General features: G+C 45.2%; 1 protein-coding gene across 11 annotated transcripts in view; it reads left to right on the top strand.

Annotated features, from left to right (window-relative positions):
* The window catches only part of LOC111253171 (protein couch potato-like), a 57277-nt gene extending 33670 nt beyond the window's left edge, over positions 1–23607 (top strand). For 6 of the 11 annotated variants that reach the window (XM_022812217.2, XM_022812216.2, XM_086992360.1 and 3 more), the window contains 4 exons: positions 17082–17213; positions 18724–18786; positions 21008–21176; positions 22481–23607. In XM_022812217.2, coding sequence (XP_022667952.1) covers positions 17082–17213; positions 18724–18786; positions 21008–21176; positions 22481–22533 — 417 coding nt within the window. In that variant the 3' untranslated portion in view covers positions 22534–23607. Of the gene's footprint in view, positions 1–1350; positions 3332–4950; positions 11447–11975; positions 12065–12101; positions 14902–17081; positions 17214–18723; positions 18787–21007; positions 21177–22480 lie in introns of those variants that run through there. The other 5 variants (XM_086992361.1, XM_022812210.2, XM_022812212.2 and 2 more) reach the window with 5 other exon arrangements.
* The last annotated feature ends 1512 nt before the right edge of the window (positions 23608–25119 follow it).

The raw sequence follows: 25119 nt of genomic DNA, 5'->3' as shown, positions 1-25119 counted from the left end.
TTCGAAGCGTTCCGACAATTGATACAGTCATATACCCACCATTCGCGATTTCTCAATCTATGACTTCTCGAAGTAAATTGATAGTAGGATATGCTTGCTCGTTAGCAGTTTTTCCAGGGCGTGAGAAGTTCGCCTTAACCACTGAAGTGGCCTTAGGTCGAAAGAATGAGAGGGTTGAAGTTAACGTTGCATACTTTCCTCTCGTCCTTTTATCCAGTCCAGGAGTATTTGAGGTATGGCGATGAGGCCTGGCATTGTCGTCAAGTAACCAGACTGTGTGCTTTTGGTTACTGTGCCAACGATCCATAAGCCCCTTGAAAAAACCGAGATAGCGGACCGTATGTATTGTTCTATTTTCGTCAAGCACCTCATATTAGCAGATGGTTCTGATATTTATGACAGGAACTACTATCACCTTACGTCCGAACCTGCTCAACACCGTCATCGGATTCGACGAACGTTGCTGCAGGGCAATACTGTTTACTCGTCTGACTTTTCTTCGGTTAGCGATGGAGATTGAATCATGCCATGTAGATGGCAGCCACATGCTCAAGGCGGTTTTTTCTTGTTGATCAAAATTGCGCAAATTGCACGTAGAAAACTCAACACGCATTTGCAACAGGGTTCAAGTTAATCTGGGGGGAGGGGGTGCTTGTTTTTTTTTTTAAATTTAGTTTCCGCATTTTCAGGATGTTATGGGTTATGATTGTTTAACACGTTACATTTGAATAACAGTTTTGGCAGAGCCTTAAGACTCCCAGCTTTGCTTTCGTGAAAAGCCCTTTCGAATGCGACAATACGCTCTTGTCTTTCGGGTCGCGACACTGGTCATTTCCTCAATGCGCCAGTCTGCGTTCTTCAAACGTTTGTATGATTCAAGTACTGTGTTCCCTTTTAAGATCTCCTCGCCTCATGTCTTCACCAGTCTTCGATAAATTCCCGCAGTGTCATCACCTTTAAGGAACAAAAACTGTGTTAGCGGGCCTTGATTTTCGAAACTGCTTTTAACTAATCTCGCCCGGAGTAAACTCAGCCAGCTCTCACTACCAAGATTTTAAAGCAGTGGAGTATTTACCAGGCAAATTTCGTCTGCTAGGATCGCATAGTTTTACTAAATTTCAAAGTCCGCCGAATTCGCTCGTAATACGCAGATATATATATATATATTTGGTAGGCGACATATATATATGTATATATTTGGTAGGCGACATATATATATATATATATATATATATATATATATATATATATATATATATATATATATGTCATGCTAATAATGGCCACTTAATTATGACCGTTTTTGGCACCAACAGTCTGTGCCACACCAACGGTTAAATTTTTCATTGTTATCGTCGATAAGCGTTCTGCGAAGTCGTTCGTATCAGCAGTAGCTGCTCGTTGTTGGGAAGCTGTGGCGGCGCCCACCTGTGTCCCATGCAAGCTTTTACAGCAATAGCGTAATATATGAGCTCCAATCAAAAGAGTTTGGTGTTCTATCGAGCCAAGTTTCCTGTTTAGCATTATGATGCCGCTGTCACTGATAGAGCTCGGCAGGCGTTCCGGTAAAGACTGGACGATTTCAGCTGAAGTATGAGTATCATTAATAGGAGCAGGCAAGTTAACAAACAAAACTCTATCGTCAGAGCTTCATGATCTAATCATCACCAAGAGCGATTTTCAAAGGAGTACGCATTGAGCGCGCGAGAAAGCGACACAGGGAGGTAAGTTATCGTTGTCGGTGACAAGGAAGAGTCACAGCCGCCTCTGCAGTCCGACAAGCAGCCACGAACCATACCGGGAGAAGCGGTCAGAGCGGTAGGAAAGCCGGCGAATGTATAAACGGCTGCTTACCATGTAGATACAGATCGGGTTGCTGTTGCTATTTTTGTTTAATGTTGTGATAATGCTGATAATATTTCCCATCATTTCGACCAGTGAAACAACTGTCGTCATTCACGGCAGGTTTGTCGCCGCGACTTTTTGTCCCGTTGTTCTGTTAACGTCTGTTGTACGTTTATTCGCGGCCAGGACTCGCAGGCCCTTTAAGGCACACCGAGGAACTCCATACAATCGCCGTTGCTTGCGCCGCTGTTGATACTGCTGCTAGAGCGGCGGCGTCGCCTAGCAGCATATAACCTGTAAGTCTTGCTGCCCTGCGATGCTGAGTGCGGCCACAGCTGCTAGAACGATGAACTGACTACAACTTTTCCTCTCCGGCCTTCTGCTTGCCTGCTAACACAGTGCTGTCTGTCCTTCGTCGTGCTACACGACACAACAACGGCGGGCGGCACACCGCACTGCGGCCGCGCCTAAGTTGCGCTGTCTGGCAGATTGCCGCCCGAGTATTCACTCACTGGCTGGCCCGTCTGGGTGGAGCATCAGCCCAAACAATACCCCCACGAATAACGCGCAGGCAACCGCCGCTGTCGGTAATCGTTGATCGCTTTTTCTCCTATACCACCAGTAGCAGTAATAGAAAGAAGGAAGGAACGGCCACGGCGTCATCGGGGATGCTGGGACAGAAAGGCTCGCTGAAGTCAGCCAACTCCAATAGATATAACAAACATATCGGGACGGGACGCGCAGTGTGAGAGTGATAAGCTCGTCCGCTACTCCCCGGCGTTAGGGGAGGAAAATAGGTTTTTGATTCTAGTACAACAGTTTGTGTCAATTCGAGTAAAACCTGTGCCAGTGTGAAGCTGTACCGGACGGAGCGTCGATCGATATCGATATGTACCAAAATTGAGCGTAACACTGTATACATGCGTGCTAGCTATTGGAGCTCCTGTTAAATATTTAAGTTCGTAGCCGATTGCGATCGTAATGATATGTCCACGTGTCATCTAGTCCTAGCAGCAGGACAAACACCTGGGACGACCAAGTCGACTACTGCAATTAAATTTTCTCCTTTGCCGTTCGTTTTCTTTTATTGTTTGCCACTCATTAACTCTTTGCCGGGGCATGTGTCTGCTGTAATCTTGTTATCTGTATTGAACCAAATGAAGTAACTTAGTCAACGATGCCTTCGTTCTCAGGAACCTCACCACTGCTGCAGCTATGGCTGTCAGTTTCATCGTAACTTACGTAGACTCATTTGCTCCAACAACATGCTCACCTCTACAGTTTCTATCACATTAACAATATAGATCGAAGGCAATTGGGCATGTATATATAGATATAAATATCCGCTGTGCCCGACACCATATGCCGCTCTGCCTTACGGATCCATATGAGTAACTACTATGAGACGTTACCTTTCTTTTGTCGAAACTTGAAATTGTCACTGGTATTAACGGCCACCGTAGCGGGATGGATTCATCATGACAAGGTATGTTAATTTGTTGACCGAAACAAAGTGGATTTGCATGTTTCATTTTTATAATATATAGCTCATGCCAAGTCAGAGTGACTTTTAAGGCACGACATGGTTCTGATTTTCGGAAACACTAGCATGACTGCGATAAGCTTTGTGAGGACAGACAAATGTAGAAAGAAAGAAAAAAAAAAAAAGCCATGAAGCTGATTGAAATGTTCTCGCTTGCGGTGAATCATCGTTTCATGAGACAGCGTTTTCTACGAAGTTGCTATACTTTAATTATATAATTATTCTATTGATAACTCAGTAACATTAAGGTTTTGTGAGGCATCTACCTTTCTCGTGACTTAGCAGCGCCATTAAATATGAAGCAGCGAGACAAACAATGGAACAGCCATGCTGTTTTTCTATCTATGCTCTTAGACATTCGATACGATACGGGCACTCGGCACTTCCATCGACTTCATCTGAATAGAATCGCGGTGTGAAGCCCACGCTTGGCAACAATAAGATTATTTAAGGTGTTACTTTCTTCTATTACCTTAAGTCTACTTCTATGATAACGGTACAACAATTCTATAACAAAGGCAATCTCTACTGCTGCTTGAAACAATGCAACCATCCAAACAGCAGGGGACATCGAACATGTCTTTAGTAAATCTAATATTGTTATAGCGAGAACTGCAGCTTAGAGATTGTCAGCTTCAGGTCTCCAACCTCTAGGCCGGCTCGATCAGTGGGCGCCATTGCTACTACCGTTATTTCCATCGGTGACGATGGAACTTAATGATAACTAGTTACTAGTAAAAAAAAAAACGCGTGATCTAATTCGACCCCGATGGAACGGAAGAAGCTCTGCGTATCCCTCAAATGCACTCGTTGCTCGTATGGATAGGGCTTCCACAGCGTCCTCAGAGTTCAACGGCTCGACTTGACAAATAACATCATCTACCCAACGTAGCTCGCTATCTATGCGAAATGGCTGGTTTTTGAGATTTTCTAGTGAGGCAGAGTAGTAGGCTTGGATATCGGGCGACCACAGGCACTCGTTGATGACGATAAGTATGTAACTTATGATTCGCACAGTAACATGTAAACTACGTATGTGTATGCAGCACATTGGCATATATTATGGGGTGCTGGTGAAAAACTTTGGGGGGCATCTTAAGCTAGAATAAGAACTTCGACTGACGGGTTATCTGAGGTTGCTATAACGCTGTGGTATTGTTTAACTAGTTAAACATACAATAGGTTCACCTCGTAGGTGGGATCCACTTTAGATTAGTTCACAGCGTTTAAGGACACAACTGCTCGTTGTCTTCGGATTCGTTTATTTCTTCATTTAATTACATTTGTATATATATATATATATACAAATGTATATATATATATATATATATATATACAAATGTAATTAAATGGAGAAATAAACGAATCCGAAGACAACGAGCAGTTGTGTCCTTATAGAAAAAAAAATATATATATATATATATATATATATATTTTTTTTTTTAATCTATTTTTTTTGACGATAGAATCTTAATAAATCCCTTTCTTGTTGTTGGATTTGTGCTACATAGTCGAGAAAAAGCTTGGATAGGCCGCTAGCACAGAGCACAAGCATTAAATAGCACAGAACAAGAAAGTCGCGTTGAAATAATGAAAGACTGGCTGAAATGAATACACGATCACTATCTACGGCCGTAAAAGTATACATAAATTTTTGGCAATTTTTTTAATCAATGTATAATTACAAGCAACAATCATAATAACATAAGTAATAATCAAACAATAATAAAGAAACACGTCTCTATCCATACAGGAAGTCCCGCTCAGCAGCGTACGGTCGCCCGTACTACGACAAAATTGCCATGTACGTCGGTACTGCAAATGCTATTTATGTACACTGACTATTGCCCCGTTGACAAAGTTGCCAGTTAAGTTATGCTACGTTTCACTGCCTACAGCTATAAAAAAAAAACCTTGTGAATCTGGAGCAGACAGAACTTCATGGAGATCTGTTTCCTTTGGTATAATCCGATAAATTATCAAACCCGACGACCTGCCATTGGATCTGGCCGGCCACATGCAAAGTGTTGGTATCTATTGAGTGGTCTACGAGATCGCAGTCAGTACGTGTCCTGGCTACGATACCTTTCACTCCATCCTCTTTGTCGTCTTGACTCTCGTGGTTAGTCAACCGCCTGCCTGCCAACATGTTTTCTTTGTTTTCATTCGATGCTGTATGTGGCCTTCGTGGACGTGCTAGGAACTTTTTGTATGTAGTGCACCAATTGTTTACAAACGCGGCCTGAATTAAAAGGCCGGCTAAGGAACCAGCGCAAAGACCTTCATCGTCATCGCCAGTGTCTTTTTTCTCTCCATTACCATTATCTTCATTACCAGCAACAGACATCATGATCATTTTCACCGTTGACACCAGCTCTGCTATGTCAAACCCCATCACCTGCCAGGTCTGATCCCGCAGACGGGAAAGCAGTTAACAACAACAGCATCGGCTGCGCTGTTCACAGCGACAACAACCATCAGCTCCGTCAAATCTCTCCTCATCTGATGACTTTGTTGTTGTTATTGTTAGTGATGGCGGTCGGATCTTTCTTAGTTCAACCTCGTCCCAACGAAGGCAGTAGCACCAACAGCGTCAGTGCGAGTGTCTACGATAGTTTTGTCGATTCTTGTCGTTTAGGCAACGTCGTCCACTGTAAAATACGTCGAGCGAAGACGATCCGGTCGGCATTAATGCGGTCGCTGCTGCTGTTTGACGACGGTTGTGTTAGGTAGCTTAGTCTCTCTTCTTCTCACCCAGTCTGTTTACCTGTCTGTATCTCGAGCCTGTCGGCTTATATTCACGACGTCGTTGACGTTGGGACGGCCATTCGGCGAGTTATTTCGCCCGCTTGGCTTTAGTCCCAGCTTCCGGGGGCCCCCGAACGCCAGAATGACCATTCAGCGCTCAAAAGCATCACCAGCGGCAGCGGAAGTGGTGGCAGTGAGCAGAAGGAGTCGAAGCAAAGGAAGCGAACAAAGCAGCATGGACGGTGACTGTTGTGGTTGTTTGTGTGCGACGGGCAAATGAGAGGACTGAGCGTCTGGCTATAGGCCAACTGACTGACTGACTCACGGTGACTTACGGACAATTACAGCGCTTTCTGTGCTCAGGTGTATATCGACACATAGGTCTTCGTACCTTTACGAGCACAGTGCAAATGCAACGTAAGGTACTGCTGGCTGAGGCACCAACGCCATAACGCGTCACGTTTTGCATCGACGCTACATGATGGCGGAAATTCAGTTCCACTTTACCGACGACGACAACAATATCCGCCGTAGATTCGTAATGTACAGTGACGAAGGCAAGCCTACTTGATAAAGCGGCAGACAGATACGTGTACTCAGCGGCATATAGAGAATAGGGTTTCGCTGCTAGAAGCTCTGGCACCAGCATCAGTGGCCGATCATCTTTTTTGCTTGATTTCACATTTTTTCTTGTCCGTGCTTGATTTTTCCCCACTTTCCGTATCGGCTACGTTTCTATGCACCACGCTCCGTTTCAGGTGATTCCGCAGCGACTGCTGCCGCCTCTGAATCAATTGCTAACAGATGGACAACGAGCTGCCGCTGATTCTGTTCCTGGCGATACTGACGGCAGATGCAACAACTCCGCTGCGATGCTTCATGGTGACGCTTGCCAAACGCCTCGCGCAAAACTCACAAATATTCCATTCTAGCGTCTGTTGTGCGTGCGCCCTGAATGCTATGGTTCTTTGCTACGCGTACCATGGTGGCGGCAACGGCAGAGACACTGATGCCTTTCTGCCGTAAACGAACGACGCTGGGCCGGATAGATAGACAGACGGCAAACAGCCGACTATTGCTGCTGCTACTGGATCTAGAGACGTTTCTAAGCGTCTATAGAGCGAACCGGGGCGAGCGTTGCGGCATCGGGTCCAAGCGAACCAGAGCACAGCAGTGAAGTAAAATCCAAAAGCGTCGTAGAGCACAATGTAGGCTGGTGATGATTCGTGAAGCTGTTGTGTTGCTACCTCGTCTGTTGCTGAAGTGCTGCTAGCGATGGCGGTGGTTTCAACGACAGAATGTCTGCTGGTGGCGGTGCCCGTTGATCGCAAATGGCGCTCATGGTTATCGTGGCGCTGGCGTCTGTGAAGTCGTCGAAGACAACGGCGGAGGCAACGAATGTAGCAGCTGCAATTGAGACTAAGCCACGTTGTTCAACGACATCGTTTCGATGGAAGAGAATGGCATAGTAGGGGTGGTTTTGGACGGCGCCGAGTGTCGTCAGCGTCGTCTTGTTGCTGCGGCGAAGTCGATCGTCAGATGAACGGATGAATGGACAACTGACTCCAGCATCAGGCATGCTACGAAACCCATAAGAAAGGGAAAAGATTAAGGAAAAAGCAGCACCGACCAGCCGCGCAGCCCTTGAGATCTGTCGCATCTTCAAGATTGACATCGCGATCGTCGTCGGCTTTGACGTCCGCGTTTTGTTAAAAGGGGAGAGTTTGCCTGAAGGCTTCGAAGACGATGAAAATTTGGGTGACTACCTAAAGCTATCGCGAATTAATAATCTGTCGGCGAGAAGTCAGGTATCCTTATAACAGCGTATAGCGATGCCTCACTTCTGCAGGCTGACAGATGAACTGTCGGATAGAGGGTCATACCGTTTGACTATGTCATATGAAGGGCCAAGCGTCGCCAGTCAAACGTTGTGTGAAAATGATAGTTGGTCGTCAACGCGAGACTTTTACGAGTTTCAGGAATGGCGGCTGTATTACGGGTCGTCCGTACGAGTTTTGTTGAATATATACTAGAATATTAGCTATCACGACCTGAAGTAGATAAGGACGGGCTAGAAATTTTAACGAGATAGGGTGTTAGCATTCCCTTGGATAGAGATATTGCGGTAATCGTGTGTTTGTCTTGTGCAATGCTATTTTTGTGACTACCACGAGTTGATTCTGGTGCGCACGGAGCAGGTGCTTTAGTTCCGAAATGAACTAAAACTCACCGAACCGAGCTGCCGTCTGTGTCTGATCGCAACGGGCTGAATTGTTTTTCCCCGATTATTACGCTTGCAAAACGCTCGGCTATTTTTTGGTCAGGAAAAAAACGGTTTCAGTCAGCTAACAACAAGCATTGTAACGAAGAACAAACACGGACAAAAACACAAATGATTGCCCGCGGTTTGTCTCTATACAACCTACGTATGCCAGCCGGAGCAGATCTGCCAGGTGATTCGCAACGGAACGGACTATATATACGGAAGATAATAAAGATGCACACACTTGGTATAGCGTCACTCAGCGTTACCTATCCACGCATCAAGTTGATTAAAGCCACATTGAGGCTATCCATTGCTTTATCGGAAGACTATTGTGCGATTCCGCGGCTTGTTCTCCTGGGCTCTTTCATTTGCTCGAAACATCTTCAACGTGTGAAATTTATCCTTGTAATAATAAACACTTACTTAACGTACGCTCCCATTTTAGTCACACAGGCTCTACCCTAGCTTGGTTCTATAACGGTTGGAATTAGGTGTGTTCGCATGTCCCTAGACCTTCACCACGAAAATAGAAACTATATTAAAAGCATACGTTTGTGCATGCTACGCTCAAATATAGAATCGATCTTCGGTGCCTCGCCAATGGCCAATTATGACCCATCAGCACATCAAATTACGATGCATCAAAAGGTCTCGAGTGAAGATGCCGTTTTGTAATGTGGCAATGCTTATGGTTACTCGAGAAGTTCTAGTCGTCGGGCAAGCCGATGACAGCACTGTGCATTGTAAACATGCCAAATAACGCATAAAAACTGAACAATAAACAGAATGTTAGATCGCTTTGATGGGGGTAGTCGAGATCTGCTCACGGGGCAGCAAACCCCAGAGTGAAACAGTTCTATATTTGCCACCTACCGAGTTTGCTTTCTAAAAGAAACTGAAACGAAGTATCACGTCCTCCGATAACGAGGCTACGCGGGGAAATGGGTATAATTGAGTTTACTTTAGATGGTAGGATAGGCAGTCCAGCATTATGCTGTGAACTATATCATTAACCGCTTCCAAGATTGTCGCAATCTAGCGCGTTTGCTGGGCACAGAAAGAAAAGCTGGAAGTTTAATTTCTTGAAAATTGCTGCACCATTGATTACTGAATGTTCACTGGGGTCTGGTATTGCGCTAAATGCTATCACTATACTCTTGCCGTTTGATCGTTGTCAGTCAGTTTGCCTGCTTGTTCAATCCGAATGAAGTTAGCAAAAAGATGCAAAACTTCAATGTCTGCGATTGTTCAGACTCGAGGAAGGCTCTACAACAATGAGATCTGCTCAGCAACAACGTAAGTTCGTCGTACTCTATAGCGAATCCAGGTCCAGTAGTGACTGTGAGGTCCCAGGTCTTGCGCGTAGAGCCTACTAGAATAGAAAATGCAGCTACCCCACTAAAATCCTATCTACCTTCAAAAACAATGGCAGCGACACCAGTAACTTGTCATAAACGCCTAAAAGATTGCTGGCAACAAGGAAAAGATGGCCATCTAGTTGTTGTGGTTAACTGCCGCAAGATGTGATTCGGACTTGTCAAGCATATCTACCGTTGTCTTCTTCCATTGACAGCAATGACACTCTCGACCCTTCAGCGGCGTCCCCGTTCACGCGGATCGACAGCCATCGTCTCTAGAGAGTCAGAGCCTAACCATAATTCGGTGAGATTGATAGTCAATGGTGCTCGCTAGGGATCAGCTACATCACGACGGTTTGACCTGGGCTGGTACACTCTGAGTCACATCAGCGCATATGACACTCGAATAGCGTCGATGGTATTGGCTGCAGCGGCGGCTGCTATCGTGCCGAGGTAAGTTTCGCTGAATAGAAACGGATCAACTAGAGAGAAGCGGGGCGTCAGGATTATCCGATCGATGACTGCTCGTCGGTCAGCTTCGACTTCTGTCGTTCCTACCGCTGACGCTGAAGCAGCAGTGTAAGCTCATCAAGAAAGAATCGCTTTCTGCTGCCATAAATACTACCCATCCTCAGTCCCAGCCATGACCGCGCACGGAAAACTATTCTAAGCATGTACGCATTGCACTCGATGTACATACGCTCAAACGTCCGCCACGACGCTAACGGTCTGCTGCATAACCCGTTACCGATTCTTGGCAGAACCGAAACAACGACGAGGAACAGGCAGCACTGGCATTGCGACTCGAAATGCGACCTGCCTCCGCGATGTCGTCTTTGTAAATGTTTCCCTTACTCGCTCTCTTTCTCCTCCCCTCTCCTCTCCTCTCCTCTCCATTTTGCGTTGTTACCATTAGGGCAAATACAAAGGAACGTTATTCGAACGAACGAATGCCCGGCCACTTCGAGACGGACGCCACTCGGGCTGCTGCGTGCGCACCGCCTTGAAGCAGCAGCGGCAATTGGTTTGACAGAGTGAGTGGCGTTCGAGTGAGAAGTTCAAGATGAACTGTTATTCAAGACGCTGGCGGGCTGGCTAGACGCGCCGATGCTGTGCCGCTAGTCGACGATGAACTCGCACGACACGCCAGCTGTGCTAAAGAACTACTCTCTTTCTCCGACTGTGTCGCCCTTTCTCGCTCGTTATACTATTTCACTTACGTTGTTACTCGGAATTGTTGCAGTTGCTGACGGTGGCGACGCTAGCGGCGACGGCCTGTGCCAATTCGTTAGGTGCACTTCGTTACCGTTTCCGCGACAGCAGTCAACCGCAACCGCAGCAATGATGGCTCGTAGGGGCTGTCGTTCTCGAGCGGCTACCGAACAAGTCCGAACGCTCCTTATAACCCAGAGCCAACTGCTTAGAACGACATGGGCTGCAGGTAGAGAAAAGGGGCTCGTGAACGCTGAAGGAAAAAAGCCGAAATGAAGCCTGGCAAGGTAACAGACAGTTTTGCAGACGCTATTCTAACAACGACAACAAGCACGAGGATATCGATTGTGGTTGGGACGACGCTAAAATGGCACGTAAGAATCATCCTGAACGTCTGACCATCGCCGATGTCGATTATCCTTGACCGTTCCATTGTTGTTCTCATCGTTGTTCAAGGGAATCCTACGGGAAAAGGTAGGAGAACGGAACGCCGATATTGAGCTGGCGCCTGCATTATCACTAACTGCAGCTGATTCGTTGCATTAATTAAACTGAAACGTTTGCATTTGTGCTTTCCGTCAGTGAACTGCAGCTATGCCAATTAAATGGATGGTACTTAGTTTTTTTTTTTATTTAATATACGATACAGTATATAAAAAACACGACAATCTATCGTGAAGTACACGATAGTACCGCGTCGACTGCTGGCTGTCCCCGTAAACTGATGTGTTGAGTGGTCAGCCATCTGATATTGTTCGATTCTGCAGCGCGCTCGATGCACCTGTGACTGGCAAGGCAGGCAGCTACGAAAAAACAGAAAGCCAAACTGCTATGTTGTCACGGTGATTAACGGGGGGAAACGTTCTCGAACCACTCAAGCTATTTGTTATGTTTAGAGTCTGAGAGTCAATTTGTGTGTGTGTGTATGTAGCGTTTTCCTGATTTCACGATTTTCAAGCGATACCGCAGATTCAGTACTCAATGTAGTGCTTTCTATTTCCAGTCATAGGCAAATCCGGATTGTCACCATTCGTTGCCGTCGATCGCTAACTGAGCTCCCGTGCCCTCGTCTTGTGTATGAATTATGCGACGGTAAGCGTTCTATTTAGTCGAAATGTCGATGTATGACTTGTATCTCGGCCTTAAGTGTTGGCGCGTTCTTACCTACATTTGCCTATAGCTAAATACGACAGGTTTGGCGATGTAGGCCGCAGGTAGTCGTCATGGCGGCAGCGACGACGGCGGAGAATCCTTCGAAATCGTTGCTATGGAAAAAATGGCAGGAGAGCAGGATAAGAGAAAAGCGAGAAATCGATATAGTCAAAAGTGTTGTATAAGACTATTTTGGTTTAGCGTTCGATGGTGTTTTTGTCCCTCCTGACGCAGCGACCGTCTCATACCCGATTCTAAGCCTCTTCTACAAGTAATAGGGTGCGTCTGTGTATGGGTATATATGTTTTTGTTTGTTCTCTGCTTTCCTGTCATGCTGGCAGCAAAAGCAGTATTCGTTCCTAACATTTAGCCGACAGACTCGATTTGGAGTTCGCTGGCTGGTCGACGGTTGACAGTGCTTTCCGTGAGGTTAGTACATTGATCTACGGGGGCCTACAGACGGAAGGGGATGGGGTATAGCTGGGAGAAACTAGAACCCATAGGGGGCTGGGAGCACGATCGATCGCTAGACTCACTGGTGAGGCGACCAACCGGCATAGTCGAGGTCATCATCAGCATTATTTCTATCACCAAGCACAGTTACGTGACGCACCTGAAGTGCTTAGTTACATTCTATTTTTATTATTACTATGGTTGTTGCTACCTATAGCTGAATTATCGTCCCTCTTGAGCTTTGACTCTCTGTTTCTCAAGCAGCTTCTTCCCTAGCTTGGTGATGTTTTTTTTTGAGAATTGATCGATCGGGTCATACAATCAGACGGTATCTGCTTGTATACGTACCGGTCTCACGAGCCACTCTCGTAGTCATGTGGCACTGGCTACCGCCGCTGTTGGCTGATGTGAATGTAATAACCAATGAACATCAATCAGTCGGTTGCTCAGTTGGTCGCTGACGCTCATATGCCCGAGGCGTGCTTCGATCCATAATCGAAGATGATGACGGCTCAACGCTACCCAACGTTACGCACAGGCGATCCTAAGCGGCAAAAGCTGGAAACGCTATTGTTGATGAAACAACAATAGCTTCAGCATGAGCTCACATACTATTCAACTCTATTTCACTTTATTAGCTAGGCAGAGCGGTACAGTCTCTTTCCCGCCATATAATAGTGGTCCTACTTCTAAATTGTCTCTCATACTGTTCCTGACGGTACCTGTGAATTCTGCCTTGGTGGAGAATTAATGCATGCGGCTACTGCTAAAACTATTACTCTATTACTTCTAAAACTATTACCACAAACCGTTCTAACTCCCGTGTTTCCCTGGTCTCCTAAGTTTGCCTATCTAGTAGTACATACCTAAACTTAACAACGCCGCTTAGTACTACTTCAGTGTTTGTCACAATGGAGTACAATACGGACGGCCGAGACCTGATAAGCAACGGCCTAGCGACCCATCGTTTGCTGTGGTTCCGTTGAAGTGACCCAGCCTGATCAGATTTTACCGGTTTTCGACGACCTCAAAAAAAACAGCAGTAATGGCGGGGGTGGCCGTGGCAGCGGCGGCTGCAGCAGCAGTTCTTCAAACTTAATACGTACTGGCTCTGGGTCTAGTTGCCATCTCGTAGTATGGTAGTAAGTCAGTCATTGTGACCATATTATGTCGGCAACGGCCAACGGATAGCGGCGGCAAGCACCGATCAGAGACACACACACGGTAGATGGATAGACGGCGAAAGAGTAACAGAAAAGAGTGGGCGACAGGGAAATAAGGGGAAATAGAGAAAGGGGCGTGAGTAGAGCATTACGCGCTCTCGATCGCGAGCGTGAACAACTATATCATTGAAAGTGGCAGCCGTAGATGTAACAACGGTGGCGCTGGAAACGTCGCAACGTTGGCCAACCCAACGCAGCGGCAGATATCTAGTTCGAGCAGCTCTAGTTGTCTTACACACACAGACAGGCGCGACCAATCTAGCCAGTTAGACTACTTGTTAATTTTCTATAGCGTCCATATGCTTACAGGCTAACGGTTTTTGCTGGTTGGTATCCATTGCCACTACTGCCATGGTGAGTGCCGGTTGATACGATTCTGTGTCGGGCTCGACGCATCCTCCATTCCATACGACTCTAATTGTTTCAGCTGCAGCTGCGGTTGCAGAAGAACAAGTTAGACAGGCTTTATTCAGCGTCTGTCCGACGAGTTCTACGAGGGGCAGGTAGCAGCAGCAGTGGCTGTGTTGACGATGCTAGCCACAGTAGCGCTGATGGTGATGGCAAAACAGACGGGAACCATCCGCCTCTACAGTTCCTACTGCTTTTGCCGTCGACCTCGTGTCGCATCGTGAGTGGAAGAGTGTGGGTGTCCGTGGTGGACATGACTATGGACCGACGGCGATACGCTAGCCAGGTCGACACAGATGAGCGTCATAAATGAGAGTTCGTTTCAACGTGGTGGTCCTGCACCGTCTATGCCTCTCCGTCAGCTCGTTCGTCGCGAACGAACGAACAAGCTAGAGAGGAAGGGAGGTACCGAGTGTCCATCGGCCGCCGCTGGTAACGGCGGCGGTAACGAAGGGACCGTGTGTGTGTGTGTGTGTGTGTGTGTGTGTGTGTGTGTGTGCGTGTGTTGCCTATTGACCGTTGGATGGTGGTCGGGCCTACAACTACCGCGGTAGTAGCTGCAGCATTTTGCACGAGATACGGGGAATTCGAGTAACAGCGACCGTGGGAGAGGCCAACGCTGGCGGACATCGCTCGCTATTTGGACTCTCTGTCGATCTGTATGGGTGGTTAGTGGTCCCTGTTGCCATCATGGTAAGCACGAACGCGGAGGTACAGCACACTAGCGCCTGGGTTTCCGTCACGACGCCGACGGTGGCGACTATAACGGGTAGCGATATTGCTAACAACAACATAGCAACAATGATGACAGAGCTCCTACTATACGTAAACTAACTGAAATGACGTCAAACAGTAATCGACTGACCCTGTTTAAAATATTGGTGTTGTGTTATCGGAACCAATTCTTAACGGTAGTGCAGAACATAAGACACCAAACATTCACTAACTTCTTCCTGATTTCCGCTATCTGCTTATAAATGGTACTCCGTATTATTCGACTGAGTGTGATTATTTTTTCTGCTCCTCGGCTTTTTCTGATTCAAACCAAGCTCTTCTGTCATGCAGGAATTGAGCACTTTTTGCCCCGTATTAACACATTTCTTACTAACCTATGCTATTGAAATATATCGAAATCAATTATCCAAAACCGTGCTGGTGCTGCGCGTCGTTTTTTCGACAGGACTCACGGTACATAGTCACGCCCTAATCCCACCTGGCAACAAAAAAAGGCAAGAAAGAAGCAAGCTGACAAAGGAGTGTCATTTAGGTATTGTTAGTAGTAAAGCTATTGTCGATACCACCGCACGTAAGGTATAACGTGTGTACAGTCATTCAGTGTGGTATTGCTTTTCGCTAAGCCCATAACGTTCTGGAACGGCTTCCAGCTGTGCGGAAACAATGAAAAAATTAACAATTGTAATTCAAATAATTGGATTATGTTTATTCAGGCGAAGTCACAGAGAAAACCGGCTTATAAGTGAAAGTAAAAATCTGTGGCATGTGTTAATTATAGCACAATAACCATCAAGCATGCTGCCAATATTGTGAGCACGCACCTATTTAGAATATAATATTTAATTAATGTTTCTTCTGTTAGCCAGAATACCATTGTGTATACAAAGAATCCTTTGACATATAATAGTTCAAGCTACAATTTCTCCCGTTTCCTCTCGTCAAATGGACAGCTGGCTCGAATCCGTGAGAAATCATTACTAGGGAGATACGTTCCACAGCCTATAGAGCCTGATGGTGAAGGGGGGCAGTGACATCTTTTAAGGCTAGCGAATGGGGATCAATGGATAGTATCGTGAAAAATGACTTCTTTGATTTAGTGGTAAAGTTGCCATTACATAACATATTGCAGCGCAGCTACAGTATCGTTTCTAACAAGCTAGCACGGACACTCGGGGAAGTTTGTAAAGTCTAGTGAATAGTTTTCGCCACTGTACGGCCAGTGCGTCAATGACTACTTCTGCTGAATTGGCCGAAAAAGAAACAGGACGTTGGAAGACATGACATTACCAACGACGTTGTCGTACACCGCCGCAGTTCAGCGTGTCGAAACTAGTACACTGAATCCGTCCGACATCGAACAAGATATACGCCCACCCGTTAGGCTGTAAGCGATCCAATCTGCTTGGGGCAATCGCTTGTGCGCAAATTCGCTAAACTAATCGTTAGGTTGATTCGGATCACTTATGGCATGGTGTCAGATCAGACTAGAGACACAGTGGGATGGCAACATGCCTTTCAGGCCACCCCACACGACTCTGATAACGATACCAATCACCTATAGCGACCTAGCCACATTTTAATATATAGTAGTATACGATTGAGCTCTATTGATCTACGTGATCAACAATAAATATGCTTTTTTTTTGCCAATATCCCTCATAGACTATTGTAATGAATGTCGAGATTTTTGTATTTGCGCGCACGGTTGTCGCTAGTGTCGTAATAGGCCGGCTGCATTCTCTACTGCCGTTATCGCTCAGATGGCGCTCGCCTACTCCCCGGGCGCTCCGCACATCGACTCAATTAGCGAACGCGCGAGAGCCCGTTGCGGTCCGGCGTTCGGGGGTCTACCGGGACCACAACTATGTCCAGGGCCATAGACTAGGTCTAGGTCCCCGGAACAGTAGTGGAGCGTCGCAGTAGGCTCTAGAATTTTAGGCAGTACCGAACAAGATAGGTAAACGAAATATAAGAAGAAGCTGATACATCTATGATGGCGTGTCTAACATATCTATCCTAATCTATGGTTGCGTGTTTTGGCATCTGTCTGACGGTACCTGCCGCCCTTTCGACTATCGTTCCCGCTTTCGTTGGCGTTGTTGCGGTTTTCTTCGTTCCACCGTTTGGGGGCGACGCAGGTTCGTACACTATTCGTATCGGGCTTACCTATGGACGCCAAGCCCCGCGAGCTCTACCTGTTGTTCCGGGCGTACAAGGGCTACGAAGGCTCGCTACTCAAGGTCACCTCGAAGAACGGGAAGACTTCATCGGTAAGTGCATCGGCACGCATTTCTTTTTTGTTGTAGACCGTCTCGGCTTCAACATCTGCCGCTACGCCACTCTTGACTACCGTACCCCCGGTTCCGCCGACCGACGCCACGACCCCGCTGCGCGGAAGCTTTGTTCTCACAAAGCCGTTATTCGCTTCGAGTCGCAATTGTCCCCATCTCTCTTTCGTTTTCTCCATATTTCTTCCCATCCTTACTTTTATTTTCATGTATTTGCTCCATCGTGCCTCCGTGACCGCCTTCACTTATATCTGTTCCTCCGCTCCTAGCCGTTCCCGTGCTGTTAGTTAGTTCTCCCGTCCTTCGTTCGCCTTAAAGAACCCCATGCACAGGCAAATTATGCTGTTCCACATGCTATTGTCGCGGCGGCTGCGACTGCAGCAGCCGCTGCTAATGCTGTTTCAATGTCTAGAGACGAAGCAGTCTCGTTAAATGGACATTTGCCACCAGCGTCACAGCCGAAGCAAGGCGATCTGCAATATGAGTCGAAGAGGTACTACGACAATTGTTAGCGAATGAGTTGTCCATATCTCATATGGAGTAAAAGGTGAGTGGGCATATGTAGAGAGATCACCGCGAGGGAAGTTAGTAGAAAAAAAGCGAAAATGTCGTACGATAGACTGGTATATACATTTTATGTACATTACTACAACAATCGATCTAAACAAATCATAGCAAAAACACTTTGGACCATCAATAAAATTTAAATATCTACTCAATCATTGGAAACCCTGCCAGCCTTTTTCCAGCCAGTTTCAGAATATGGTCTAACTGCATTCACCCCAACATGCAGCAAAATTTATAGCATATAGAGCCAAAGCTGGTAGGCGTCAAAATCCAAATGCTCTATCTTGAAAAACTTTAGGCTTGTTCGGGGTCATCTGGCTGTTTCCCACGTGCGGTTAATTGAGAGGGTTCATGTTAGTCAGGCCCAGTTGGCGTCCTTCAGAATTCTACGAAGAGTTCCATTATCAAGCTATCGAAATAGACAGGGTTTGTTTCCTATGAGATCTTTGCTACTCATCGTCGACGATCAAATTTAGCCTCTGCCAAGAACTTTTGATGCATTTCCATAAGTCTATGGCAGTAGCTTCAGTAGAAGTGAGCCTCTCTTGATCTCCTCTGTGGTGCTTGCATGGGCGACGGCTTAGTTAAAACGATGTCCGAAGTCAATAAATGTGTCTTTCAGTGTGTCTAGCAGCAGCACTCCTGCTGATTCATTTCGTCGCAATCTTCACCGTGTTTATATGTGTTTGTTTAGCTGTTCTCGAAAAAGCAAGTTATTAGCGGTGTAGAGGTGGACGAACGTAAACGAAGCATTTAACAGAACTTTAATAGTCTCGTCCTCGACATCAACTGAATAAACGAATATAGACGTATTTCGTTCTTTGCAAGACACACGTTAGCAATGGACATTTCGGCAATGCTGAAAGCGTACGCGTATTTCAATGGTTTCACTATGATCGTTTGCGTTTCCGACATTGCCTTTCAGCCCGTGGGGTTCGTGACGTTTTCGACCAGAGCCGGCGCCGAAGCAGCGAAACAAGAACTACAGGTTAGTGGCCTCACACACACGAACTACCAACGTTTGAAACAATGTATGGAGCTTGAGATTATTCATGAGACAATGCAATAACAGGCAAGGCAGTGGGCAAGATAGAGACCTGAAAAACGGAACTAATCACAACGGCTAGCTTGTAAACGCTGTAAGCTAGAAACATGTATACTACCATGTATGGAAGTATCCTGCCTGCTGGGATTATAAAGGCCACTTGTGGGCAAGATGCTCATGGGTACGTTGGTCAATTGTAACGTTGCGGATTTCCTTTTGTGAAAACGTTCAGCAAAGAGCCGTCCGTAATTGCAGTATATTAAACAATAGGTAAATGAATTTTCATTCATTAAGCCGTATGAGATGCTGAGACCTTACATACCTGATACGTACCTGCAAAGACTTTGGTAACGCTGGGCTTTGAATGTGGGTACAATACATTTGTGTATCCTGTCGCCTTAGCCTTGAAACATCGGAGTGTTAACTCTGACCCACTTCAAAACGTCGACCGAGATCAAGCCAAATAATCTCAAGATTAAAATACGATTTCCTATAGCCATAAACTTATTAACAGCACTTATTCGTGCTATGTGAGCAATTAGGCCCACAAGGGAAAATTCTTGTTTAATTTGCAGTAATTTAACTTTTATGTGCATGTCATAAACGCCATGTATTTCTTCCCCCCCCCCCCCTTTTTTTCTGCATAAATGAAAATATGTTTCAATTTAGTTAAGTACTAACGTTTCCGTCTCGCGGAAATCATAATGCCGTTTTCATCTCTTTCCATCTTATCTCTATTTTTTCAGTAGTTCGAAGCCGCTTCCATAACTAAGTTAGCCTTAGTGAGAACTGCGCCAACCTCGTGGCTGAAGTAGCTCAAACTTCTCCGTTCGCAGAATGCGACCTGTATTTCGTTCCCATCTTTTATGAAATTTAAATTCAAACGATTTTGTTCTCCTGTCATATGTCGGCGACAAACTCCGTCAGCTAGATGAAAAATCGATTACCTTTTCTTGTTTCCAACCGCGCAGCAGCCGATTTCTCTATGACTTAATAGAAGATCACAGCATAGATCATTTTCGTTGTAGTACTGCATCGCTCCGGTGGCTTATCTATCTCAGTCAGGATTTCCTGTGCAGTATAGATATCACAATAACAGCGATAAAATATTATCGATCGTCACCCTAGAACTTTATTCGTCGGTATGATTCTATTTTTACCACGATAATTACTTTTTAGTTTTTTTAAAATAGATACATGGTGATCTGTGTATTCCGGCTGTGGTTTGGTTGGTTCTGGGCGCCAAAAGTTCATTGATTGGCCGTTGATGTCAGTCTGTCAACGCAGGCCAGGGATACATCATTCTGCATGTTCACTTTTGTCCAAGGTGCTTACGATCGCCTAATGGCTTCCTTATAGCTCGTATGAAGAGCTAGCTGAAATGATGTTTGCTGCTGCTACCGTTGATAGTAGGTACATAAGCTGCATTAGACACTGCGCCATATCAGGCCAACACAGATCGCGATGATTGAATCTGATCAGTCTGGGCGGAGCTACCGGCAGAAATGAAAACTAACTGATAAATATTTTGTCCTACGGCCATTCGAAAAGGGAAAAGCCCTCCAAATGTGCGTCTTGCCACAACGCTGCGTCGTAAGAAAAGAACAACAAGTTTTACCCATCACGAAATTTGACATGAAACGTACGTTTCGTTCGACCTTTACGGGTATTCATGCTGTTCCGTCATGATGCCAGCTTTTTGATCATGTGGGTCGATGTCTTGTCGAGCCGCAGTGCTAACATAATTTTCCAGCTTACGCAATGTAATTCTCACAGAAAAACCGTATCCAAAATTTCAACGAAAATTTTTGTATATTGTTCTGTGTGATAATGGTGGTAAGAACAATTGGCGTGTGAATTTTTTTAGCGCAAAATACAGTTACTGACAAATCAAATTGCCTTTTCGTTGTTGTTGTTCGACACGTAAATCCGTACTTTCGATGAATATACAAAAATCGGCTAAACTGAGAGACCGTTTCTGTGTTCTGTGTTGTCATAAACTGTCTACGTCCTTCCTGTATTGCAATTGCCACTGTTCTTCTTTTTTATGTTTTTACTTCCTCATTTTTTACCCTGTTCTTCGTCCTTTTCTCGTATCGTTTTCGGTTTCTCCTCCTTGTTGCCACCATCTCTCTGTGGATTTGATATTGGACGCGCCTTTCAGCAGGGAGTCCGCTTCGATCCCGACCTGCCGCAAACGATCCGACTCGAGTTCGCCAAAAGCAACACCAAAGTATCCAAGCCGAAACAAACGAGCCAGGGTGGCGTCGGCATCCCGCAGGTGTCTCCGGGAGCAGCTCATCCCGCCACACTGCTTCATCCTCTAACCGGACGTAAGTTTATGCCTGAGATCTTTTCACCCCGACGTTTGTCGTCTGTCCCTCAGCAACAAGCAACATGGTCCCGCAACACCCTTGCGTCAGTCATATATAGGGGCTATACACAAGGTATATATACAACAGCTATAATCACATGATAAGACAAGGAGGAGCCGTTAGAAGTCTGAAACGCTTTGGATTGTGGGAGTCATGGATTTTTGCGACCGACGCCATTTTGTGACATAAACAAATTCTGTCCAGATTTGCGTCAAGCATTATTGTATATAATAGTTTATCTAACAGAGGCGAACACTTAGAGACTACTAATTATTACCGTTAGTGTCTGTTCCTCGATATGTCACTTCCCTTCTGGCTGGCAAACGGAAAATTACTCGAGTAAGTCAGCACCCAAAGCGTACCGGATGCATTCAGTAACACGAATATTGAGGTTATACCTCAGAATGAGCTAATTAAATCTAGAAACATATTTCAGAGAGGTCTATTCAATAGTTTAGCATTCCAGTATCGAACGAAGTCTACTTTGATCCGAGTACTAAAGGCCACTGATTGGTCATTAATTTTAGTAAAAAAACAACTGCCTCAAATAAAAATCAGTTTTTGTATACCTTAGATAGGTGCTAGTCTGGACAATAAGCACAAGTACACTTATTATACCGCAAACCTTAGACCTCTCTTATGGTAACGGACAAAGCTAAACAGATGGTGTTCAGGAAGGAGATTTGAGCTTTTTCTTTCGAGTATCTCTAAGCGTTTATCTGGTGTTATATAATACTACACTAAATACAAGAGTCTCTGCTGGTAATTGCTCTTTTGCTCCCGGGCCTTTCTTCAACTGCAAACCTAAGGCTTAAAGTCTTATCGGCATTCCAACTTCGGTTGTCTTCCGATGGCGGCTTGTGAGATGGATCATTCCATAACAAAGACCGTCTAACATGACAGTATCAGCTGAATCTTCTTGAAGATAGTTAACTGACCTGCAAATCGTTTGTGAATGACGAAGACAGAAGCGCAGATTTCTGTCGGGTTAAGTATATTATTAGTTCATGTTTTGTAATGAGACAAGGACGTACGTCGATGCCATTCAGATTCATCTGTGATGCTGATGATTAATATTATTGCGTTGCTAATCCGCAATCATTGGTTGATGGCAATTGCAGGTTGAGTTAACGTGTTATCACGTTGCCTTAGTGATGTTTTTTTCGATCGTCATGTATGTATGTATGTTATGATACGATTGATAGCTGCTAATAATGAAAGTCTTGGCTGAGGTAGTGATCAGGTGTTGCTTGCTTTTACAGCGCAACTTCGCTATTTCCTGCCGTACTACCTGGGCTCTCTGGGCTCGTCGTGAAGCGGGCCTTCGACGCCCGGTCCAGGCCACCGGCCTCCCGTCTTCCTCACAGCCCTTCAATAGCTGAGTCGAGTCTATTTCTCCCAGTCGATGAAGTCGTCTCCTCTAGTCAAAAGCAGCGAACTACCATATCGACATTGTCCGGGATCGAACGCATATGTGACGCATTCCGCCAAGATCGTTTGAACACCTGTCAAACAGGTTGAGAGTGTGAAAAGTTCCGCTGCAATCCTCAGAGCCCACCTCCTTCCCCCGCCCCCGCCCCTTCGTTGTTACCTAGTCATTATTTAAGGGAGGAACAAATCCAGATGTCAAAGTGTTCATTCCTGAAATTCCCACAAACCTCCTCCCACATATTCCAATCGTCCTAATTCCTAATGTTTTTACTACCTCTAGAACTTAGTTGTATGTGTGTGCGTGTGTGTACATTCAAATAAAAACAAAAGAAAACTTCGAATAAAAATGAACGAATCGACAATTTTTTAACGGGCAACGTTAGAAGGCCGAACCAGCTCTGATAGTGAGTTGAATGAGACGCGATAATACGACAACAACAAACATACTATACATCGCAGGAATGGTATATCGTTTGGGAATACTCCTCAGTATATCTACAAGTATGTAAGACGACGCGACAAACAAATTAGAAATGTCAATAGTATTAAGTATATAATAAGCGAAATCAATAACGATACTACTATTCTCGATTCCAAAACGAAAACGATAACAACAATTTAAGCACACAAATAACATGCAAGCGAACGTGTACAACGAACATGTCGTCTCAAAATACCTTATCTTTTTAGAAAAACAGGATGACGCCTATGATGATGACAATGACGTCTCATGGTGACTAGATTAAAGACGGATTCGTGCAAACATACAAAACTATATACACAAAAATGGACCGTTTTGTGAGGCTGGTATTGCCCTATAGGACATCTGTTATGTCAACCAACAATATGACATGACGGCAAGAGTGAAGCCTTTATTTTCTATATTTGTGCTATCGTCACAGTAACAAAAAGAGGGGCAATGAAAGCCATTTTCTGAATAAAAAATCTTTTTTCTCAAGTGGATCTTGTAATGCATGCATCTCACGTGAGTGATCGAGATCTGTGCGACCTGCAACGAACGTTTTAAATGTCGTAAAGTTTACATAGATACTGATACATTTGATCGATGAATGAGCATATATGTATATATGTACATATATATATGTGTGTGTAAGATCAAGAATTAGCCACTCGTTTACGGTCATTGTTTGACTATCTAAAACAATTACGATGGGCAAAGGAACAAGTGAAAATAAACAAAGACAAACAACTAAACCCTCATATACATATAAGGGAACGCTTTATATATAACTCGCCCCTCCTAAATTACTCAATTCTTCCGTATGTCCTTAACAGATAGAACCACTGAACCAATACTCTGCTAAATAAAAGGAATAGTTTTCCTGACGAGCGACACTTGTACAGAAGCTTTCATGGGGACTAATTTCAACTAGATTTTTTTTTAAATCTCTAATAATTTATAAAATCTGCTACAAATAACGAATCCCACTTTCTGTTACTCTACATCAACTTCGGTGAGGATCGAAAGGAGACCTTTACGGCCCATTGCCCACTGAAGGATACCAAAAATCGATTTCAATATCAAATACAAAAGGGAGTGAAACCATAGCCTAATAGAAACATAGAAGTTCGATCTCCATCGTCCAAAGAGAAACATAGAAGGCCATTAGTGAACAGACAGACAGACACACACAGACGTACATACTGGTTTGCTACGTATTCGGCGAAAATATGTCACGAGATGTGGCTGAGCCCTTATATCGACGGAAGTCGGACGGGGGTGGTATATGGGGGCTGAAAACGCAGTTTCACACGTCTGAGATCACAGTGACGTGTGCTATGGTTACTTGCCGACAATTAGCGGCGGCGTGATCGGAGATCGGGTATCGTCTGTAGCGGCCGACCGATTTTCTGCCGCAACGATTTTGGAGCAGTGCTTATTTGCCTATTGAGAGGAACGGCGATCGCGTTTAAGGAGAGGTTATGCAGTTTAATAAAACATTTTAATAATTCAGAGAAGTTAAGACCAATAGAGCGCGTTGTAGGACTGCACCATATTGTGGCAACGAAGCGTGATAGAGTGATAGCGTTTGAGGGTAGCAATGAAAACGCGCGGAGGAGATGGGCGGAATTAACGGAACGACTGGTGGAGTAGGTGAATTGATCTTGGCTGCTTGTCGGTTAGTCCGTGGTCGTCATTTCTGCCAGCAGTTCTGCTGGGATCCATTGCTTATTGCTGGCCGCTGGGAGCTGAAGAACCTGCCGAGTCACCGAAGAAGACCCGGAAGTCTTGGAGGAGGCGGACGTGGTGCTAAGGTACATGAAACGACTGCAAACTTATGTACTCTCATTTCAAGCAACAAAAAAAACATTTCGCAACCGAGAAAAACGCAATCAACCCAAAAAAAGAAATAGAACTCTTTAACTAAATCACGATCTCTGTCTTTATTTTCTCTCTCTCTCTCTCTCTCTCTCTCTCTCTCTACCTACCTACCTACCTACCTACCTA

This window comes from Varroa destructor, unplaced genomic scaffold (assembly GCF_002443255.2).
Source record: "Varroa destructor unplaced genomic scaffold, Vdes_3.0 BEIS01000006.1, whole genome shotgun sequence".
Classification (NCBI taxonomy): Eukaryota; Metazoa; Arthropoda; class Arachnida; order Mesostigmata; family Varroidae; genus Varroa; species Varroa destructor.
Note: the sequence above shows the minus strand (reverse complement) of the source record. Positions and strands in the feature narration are given on the sequence as shown.